The 7,768-nt window shown below is 36.9% G+C and overlaps 1 protein-coding gene across 3 annotated transcripts; it reads right to left on the reverse strand.

The window, feature by feature from the left end:
- Positions 1–223: 223 nt before the first annotated feature.
- LOC135104352 (trichoplein keratin filament-binding protein-like) lies at positions 224–6,067 on the reverse strand. 3 transcript variants are annotated; one of them, XM_064011661.1, is made up of 12 exons: positions 5,934–6,067; positions 4,830–5,071; positions 4,374–4,548; positions 3,883–4,002; positions 2,857–3,083; positions 2,567–2,695; positions 2,321–2,453; positions 2,131–2,231; positions 1,778–1,883; positions 1,512–1,676; positions 1,191–1,334; positions 224–807 (listed from the first exon to the last, which is right to left on the reverse strand). In XM_064011661.1, the coding sequence occupies exons 2-12, from the start codon at positions 5,066–5,068 to the stop codon at positions 778–780; spliced, it is 1,569 nt and encodes a 522-aa protein (XP_063867731.1). In that variant the 5' UTR covers positions 5,069–5,071; positions 5,934–6,067; the 3' UTR covers positions 224–777. The 3 variants fall into 3 exon arrangements, with proteins under 3 accessions (XP_063867731.1, XP_063867733.1, XP_063867734.1); XM_064011663.1 differs by having other exon boundaries at positions 4,830–5,100; positions 5,934–6,055; XM_064011664.1 differs by having other exon boundaries at positions 5,910–6,034.
- Between the last annotated feature and the right edge of the window lie 1,701 nt (positions 6,068–7,768).

Genomic DNA, 7,768 nt, shown 5'->3' on the forward strand with positions numbered 1-7,768 from the left:
ATAAAGGCAGAGTTCATATAGTGTAGACTTGCTTTAGTAATGTTCACTGTGAGACTATGTTTTAAAGTGGTGGACAAGAAACTAATGCTAGGCTTGTATTGATAAGGAAGTCCAATTTGAATGCTGTGATGATTCCACTGTTGAGCAAGGAGTTAACACATATGAAAGACAGATGTCCAGATTCACAAACTATCAAGTCTTGGATGGTAAAAAAACAAAAATATTTAATATTAAAAAGCTTTACTGTACCATTATTAGTAAAAATATATATATATGTCTATTTATGTATATATGATTAAGCCATTCATATAAATATCTTTGTGGCATTAGTTATTTAATATATATTTCACTGCAAGTTAGGCAATATTTTTCTTAAAAAGTAAATGGACATCATTGCACATTTTATATTTCTTTCTCCCTCACCATTACAACAGTTCATCTAATGAGTTTAATAATATTGTTAAAAAAAATAAAAACTTGGATGAAACAAATGCTTGTACCAAATTCTGACTTAAAGCTTTACATGAAGTATTGTCAAATCATAAATTTATCCAAGTTAGGGAACTATATAACAGTGACTTCTACACACAAGCAACAGTGTGGTAAGACTGCACAAATGTATAACAGCTACTAAGTTTTGGTGGAAGTAAGTACAGCTCACCTCACATGTGTTGTGTGGCCACCATACATATATCAAACACATGCACTTCTGAGATTAGGAACAAGAGGTGCTGCTTCAGGAGTTTGTGATGTACCTATTCCAGTCAGGCTCTCCACTCACCAGGCAAATTTCTTACGACCATAGCGCTGTTGGGACAAAAAACAAACCACTTTATGAAAAATTAGATCTTGTGACTTAGTGAATACAAAATAGTTCAAGGAATAAATAAATAAATAAATAAGTAAAAGATTATGGGGCCTATAAGATCCACATCATACTCCAGACAAGACTATCCCACCACCCAGGCATCTCTTGTGTTCCCCCATAAATGAAATTACCCACAGTTGAGCCAAACATGGTGCCAAATGCCATTCATCTACAGTATCTCCAACCTACAGATCTGGGCAATGGACGCTCTGTTTGTAATAGCTAAATTTTTTTACATAACATTATGACTTACTCTCTTAACAAAGGTCTAATACACTTAAGAGCATGAGGGAGCGTGAAGCACATTAGTCTCCTGCCTTACCGGAGGTGCATAATGTGAGCTCCAAAGATGCTGCATTTCACGCTCCAGCCGCTCAATTTCTCGACGATGCTCCTCCAGCTTCTGCTCTTCTGCTGCACGGTCCCTTCTCAGAGCTGCAGCCTCCTGGAGCACTCTTTCTGAAGGCTAAGCAAGGAAGTCAATTAGTAGATGACTGATAACATTCAAAGATACTGATATATCTGTACATGGAAATCATCCATGACTTAAATCATTAGGTACCAGTAATACTGTCCATAACATGTTAAGTGATACCTTTATTTCAATGAATGAAACACTAATTGAATTGCTATCTTTCCTCACCTTTGAAACACAGGACTTGCTCTCCTGCATCTGCCTCCTTTCGGTTTCCTCCACTTCCAAAAGATGCATCCTATCACGTGTTTCTGATATGCTTTGTTGCAATGCTGACTTCTCAGCATTCAATAAGTCTCGTTCCTTATTATTCTTTGAAGATTTGGCCTGGACCTATAGAGGATATAAACCAATTACTTATATTGCATACAAACTGAAGATCTTTTGATTATTCAAATATTCATTGCCTTTCTTATTATAAGGAAATACCTTACCTGTTTCTGAAGACCTTGCAAGACTTCTGTCATTAATTTATCACGTGCCTTTTGTTCCTTCTCCCATTCAGCCTGCCTCTTGTGCCACATCCTCTCAGCCTCTTCACTGGAAATCAGTCAATTTACACACTATTTAATTGATGAAAATGTTACCTGATATAATATGGTTTGAGCTCTATGATTTATGAAGGTATAAGGCATGTGAATGCTGTGTGTATATATATATATATATATATATATATATATATATATATATATATATATATATATATATATATATATATATATATATATATATATATATATATATATAGTGTATGCATATATAATATTAGTACACATGATGTACATACCTAAAGAGGAGTTCATACTCTTTCTCCCGCAGTACTTCCAGCCGCCGCTGTTCTCCAAGCACTGCCTTCATCCACTCTGCCTCTGCTCTCCTCTGCTTCATCTAGAATAAAAACAATGGTTATATTTAGAAAGAAAAGCTCCATGAGCACTTCGCGAGGAGTAAGTGTAGGTGTGGACCAGACATTGTACCTGCTGGTCAACATCTTCGGGGGGCAGCCCACGCAGCAGGTCCTCCACAATGCCTTCATCCTCCAGAAGTTCCTGCTGGATGTCTGCTGCTCGCTTCTTCAATTTCAGCTGGTGCTGACGTGCCCAGAATAACCTGTGGGTTTTTCTCCTTTTAGTGCTTCATCTACTACTAAGTTGTATATACTCATGCCATGGAGTGAGATTTCACGTGGACAAGCAATGACAAAAAGAATCATGAATACTCACTCTAATTCTTTGCGCTGCCTCAGTTCCTTCATACGATCTCGCCTCTGACTGATTTCGTGCAGTCGAAGCTTTTCCTTCTCCAGAACTACCTCTTCTGCTGCTAATAACTCATCTTTCTTTTCCCTTTCCCTAAAATAACACATTAAAGGACATTACACTTTGTACATTTAGTACTGTTTATATTATCATGGACCAAGAGAAGAAACAAGGGTAAATGTCACACCTATCTGAATATGACTTACACCCAGACTACTGCAAATTAAAACAGTGACAAATATTTAAATCCTTACTTTATTTGTTCTATTTGAGCTTCCAGTTGCACCTTCCATTCTGCTTGTTTGCTTAATCTTTCTTCTTGAACTTTCCTCTCTTCTTCTTCCATGCGTAGACGAATTTCCTCAGCTTCTTTTTCCTTTTTTCTGTCCTCTTCTGCTCTTCTCTCCCTTTCATCTGCTTTCCACTGTCTTTGGTTCACCCATGCATCTTGTACAAAGCGACTGAATCTTTCAGACTCCATCTGATTAGAAAAAAATTTGTCATACAAAAATGTCATGCATAATTGATTCAATGAGTTTTGAAAGAGACATCATCAACAAAGATTACTACTTATCATCATTTTACCATCCTGAATATCAAATACTGTATCTCTAATTCACCCATCTATACACCAGATTGAGATCTCCCTTAAATTGAGATAACTAAGGAAAAACTTGTCACATCTCACTGTGGGAGTAAAATACAGAGAGGGAGCCCTGTCACCTTGCCTGAGCCCTTCCTGTCATTCTCTGTGATCCACAAGGAATATAACAGCAGTTTTTCCATTTCAGTCATGGAGTTTGTGGCCAAGACATTCCCTCCCTTAACTATTTATACAAGTAAGCATGTGCAGATGTTATATCAAAACTTACTTCCCAAGATCAACATGCAACAATCTTTTCTTAATCACAATTACAAGCATGGTAGATAAGGTTTCCAATGATTTTCACACCACGATGCTTATGATTACATGAATTGGTTTCTAAAATAAATATCAAAGAATGTCATAACTTCCCTAGAAACGTTCTATATCTCTCACAAACATTAAAATCCTATGCTATTGTTTACCTGTATCTCTTCACATTAAAATCTTGTCCCATTATCTATCTGTATCTCTCACAAACATTACAATCCAGTTCCATTATCTATCTGTATCTCTCACAAACATTACAATCCAGTTCCATTATCTATCTGTATCCCTGGCAAATTTTAAAATCCAGACAATCTTGAGAACAGTTCTAATCATGCAAGACATAATTTACTTATGGGAATCTACTCACCTGTCTCACTTGAGGATTACTTTTTCTCCAAGCCTCATAAGACAAAGCCTCAGAAAGCTTCTTTCTTTCTTCTTGGTTTTTCTTTTTCAAGTCTTCTAGGCGAGTTCTCAACATGTCAACCTATCAACAAAAAAATACAATAAAACTAATTTTGTTTTCAGCTGGGTACACAAATAATATAAAACATCACATAATCTGCACAACTTCTCATATAAAACATGTTCTACTTCTATATGTCTGTAAAACTGATATCCATTTTTTTCTGAATCCCTAATTACCTTGAACTGAGTATTGTATTCTTGTATCTATCATTAGCTTAAAAGTTTCTACTGATATTTCCCATTACTTGCAGCATCTCACATTAATCTACATCAAACGAGCCACATGATGCTGTACCAAAAATATCTGGCAGTTTGTCAATATGTGCCATACCACTCAAGCAAACACATAGATGTTGGCTTAACCTGCTGTAAACATGAACAGACCCTGACCTCTGGATACATAAAGTGGCGGTGAACAGTATGGTGCCTTGACTCTCTGTACTTGTTTTCTCTTTCCTCTTGGTACCGCTTTTCATCTTCTTTTAGTAATGTTCTTAATCTGTCACGTCTTTCCTCCAGCTTCCGTCTCTTTTCCTCTTTCCTTTTCCACTCCTCTTCATCAGAGCTGGAAAGTAAGAGCAGCAAAATAAAGATAAAAACAGTATGAGGGAAATCATGTACCTATAGTGGGAAAGCAAGAAGAACCAGAAAAACCAAGCAAAGTACAGAGGGATCAGCAAAGTTGGTAGTGTTGCATTGTCTTTGTGTATACATATGCACAATTATTCAATATTATTTCCCACACACACACAAAAAAAACATAAATATTAATTCTCTCAGATAAAATATGCATGTAATATAATAATCAGGTTTAAAAATACACAAAATACTGTATAATATACTGACATTTTCTTCCTTGGCTGAGCAATGATATTATAATACTGGGCTTCCCATTCCCTTCTTTTATACAGGTTTACAGTGTTCCTCCATTCCTCCATCCTCCAGGCCTCCTCATTCCTCCTGTGGTTGTAGGCCTCAAACCACTCCCGGGCAGAGCTAGGCCGGCTGCCAGGACGCACCCTCAGTGCCCCCATGGCAGAGCTGGAGCGCACCGACCCTGCCGTCCCTGGCCGCCGCCGAGACATGGTCTGCCACACAACGATGATGACACTGTTATCTTGGGCATCATGCAAGAACTTAGTGATTTGGCAATTTCAACCAGTAATGGAGTGCATACTCAAAAGTACATTTTTTTTATGTTACAATACATTAGGAATAATGATCACATTAAAATCAATTGGAAATGTCTTCTTTTGCTCCTACCCCATCTTCCTAGTAAACTCAAGGATCTCCCAAGAAACTGCAGTTTCTTAGGAGAAGAGATGGAGACAAGTTTTCAAAAATAAAACCTAACCAGTGTCAACTATGCAAATTGAACTAATTGCCATGCTTCACTCTTGACCATATAATAATGAGATGCTTAACAACAACAACAAAAAGTTAATAGCTATTAACCTTGACCATTAGCGCCCCCTCAGGGCCCCATATCACTTATATCATTTCAGAAACACCATTCATGTCTGTTTAAAGTGAATAATACCACACTGAGACTTTTAGATTGCAACCAACATTTTTAAAACATCAATATACATGGACCAATTCTGAACCACAGGCCACCACCAAATTACCCTATAAGATGGTGTAAATACCTGTAGTAGTTTTTGAGTGCTGTTTTCCGTTACATCCGTTACCAAACCACCACTATATTCAAAATGCTGCCTGAATAAAAGGGTGCACACGCTTTCCTTTGTAGTCCTACTGTATGAAAACGGGTAATAATGAAGGCGGTGCCACTAATACTCCTCTAATAAGGAGTCCAGTGATGTTAAAGTACCGCCAATACACACAACTGACATTGGTGTCATGACAAGACATCCTATCCTTATCTTGTTTCACCAATATACAAAAGCAACCTTAGTAATTCACCTTAACCCAGTAACCAACACTCACTCGCTCTCTTTAAGTTGACGAAGGTAAATTTACATCAACACATGATTTCCTCATGGTCAGTGGTTTGAGGTAGGCGTCCGTCAACCTGCGTCCATGGCAACGTTTGTTTACACCACTCTCAGCTGCCTGCTGACTGTCAAATGAGTAGCTATTAGTAATAACTACTTGCAACAACCATTGCTTTGTGCTTTAATAATAATAGTAATAATAATGATAATAATAATGATAATAATAATAATAATAATAATAATAATAATAATAATGATGATGATGATGATGATGATAATAATAATAATAATAATAATAATAATAATAATAATAATAATAATAATAATAATAATTTTATTTGAATAGCGCTCACATCACCCTCCAAGTTTCGTAATCGCTGGTCAGCACAGTAGCCATTATTAGTAAAATAAATTCAAATTTCAGGGTTTTCTAAGATGCTTTCAGATCTAGTTTTAACAAGAGCTCTACATCATTAAATAGGAAAACTCCCATAGGACTCCGACTATATATTTGTCAATGTCCTTTTTTTTTTGTGTGTTTTTTTTTTTTTTGTTTAGCTCCCTTGGTGTGTAACATGGAAGTATAATGAAACAGGGACGAGAGACAATGGGTTGTCTCTCACCCTTGTAATAGAAGGAATCGGCATGACGTCACGAATGTGAAGCCAACGTGCTATTGGTTTGTTGTCGCCCCTACCCCACTGGACTCAGAACAATACCATTGCTGAGCATTCAAAGTACAAAGAGAAACGCCGGTGTATCGCTCCTTATTTCCTGTTTTCCGCTGTTGCTTCCGGGCCGCCCACCATATCTGTGACCACAAAAGACTGTATATTGTGTTGTGCCGTGCCACCAGCATTTAGATGGCAAATCATACATCAGATCATACAATGTTTTTCGTCTTGGGTGGACAAGACATACGAAAGAGATGGGAAGCTGTCTTTGGGGTGGACATAATATTATGGGTGGACGAGATCATGTCCACATGTACAGAGCAGAAGAGAATGAGAAGCTAATAGATATTTCCATAACTAAGGAGATAGCGAAAAACGAGACAGGCTGAAAAAATTCAAGTCACCAGGACCAGACGAAATATATCCCAGAGTACTTAAGGAATGCAACGAGATTATTAGTTAAGAGCTAGTTACTGTCTTGAGGAAATCGCTATACTCAGGAGAGGTACCGGTAATGTGGAGGCAGGCGAATATAGTGACCATCTTTGAGAAAGGAGATAAAACGTTAACGTTTAATTATAGATCTGTCAGCTCAACTTCAATTGTAAGTAAAATAATGAAGTTACTAATCGCGAGGAACATTATGGAGCATTAAGACAAAGATAACTTGATAAAATCAGTCACAGCATGGCTTCACGAAGGGGAAACTGAATTTTTACTGTAAAGTTTACGAGGCGCCTGATAATGGAGATAGTTATGACATTCTATACCTGGGCTTTAGTAAAGCGTTTGAAAAGTACCCCATCAAAGCCTCCTGAGAAAGGTTAGGGTGCACGGGATAGAAGTAAAGGCTAGATAAGGTTGTGATTAGGCGACAGGCGATAAAGTTGTAATAAACGGCTCTAAATTCGAGTGAGGTCAAGTGGTGCGCCACAGCGATCAGTTTTAGGGCCATTGTTGTTATATATATATATATATATATATATATATATATATATATATATATATATATATATATATATATATATATATATATATATATATATATATATTAATTACTTGGATATTGGGATTTGTAGTGATAGTAAATTTGCAGATGACAAGAAGATAAGTAGATTAATTGGGTCAAATTTACAATCCTTAGAGAGACGTA

Source organism: Scylla paramamosain, chromosome 10 (assembly GCF_035594125.1).
Source record: "Scylla paramamosain isolate STU-SP2022 chromosome 10, ASM3559412v1, whole genome shotgun sequence".
Classification (NCBI taxonomy): Eukaryota; Metazoa; Arthropoda; class Malacostraca; order Decapoda; family Portunidae; genus Scylla; species Scylla paramamosain.

Excerpts from the sequence above, each read along its gene's own strand:
- LOC135104352 (XM_064011661.1), bottom strand. The coding sequence starts at position 5,068 with ATGTCTCGGCGGCGGCCAGGGACGGCAGGGTCGGTGCGCTCCAGCTCT. Across the intron at positions 2,454-2,566 it reads AGGCAGCGCAAAGAATTAGA|GTTATTCTGGGCACGTCAGC; the intron begins GTGAGTATTCAT and ends AAAAACCCACAG. Across the intron at positions 2,232-2,320 it reads CCGAAGATGTTGACCAGCAG|ATGAAGCAGAGGAGAGCAGA; the intron begins GTACAATGTCTG and ends TTTTTATTCTAG.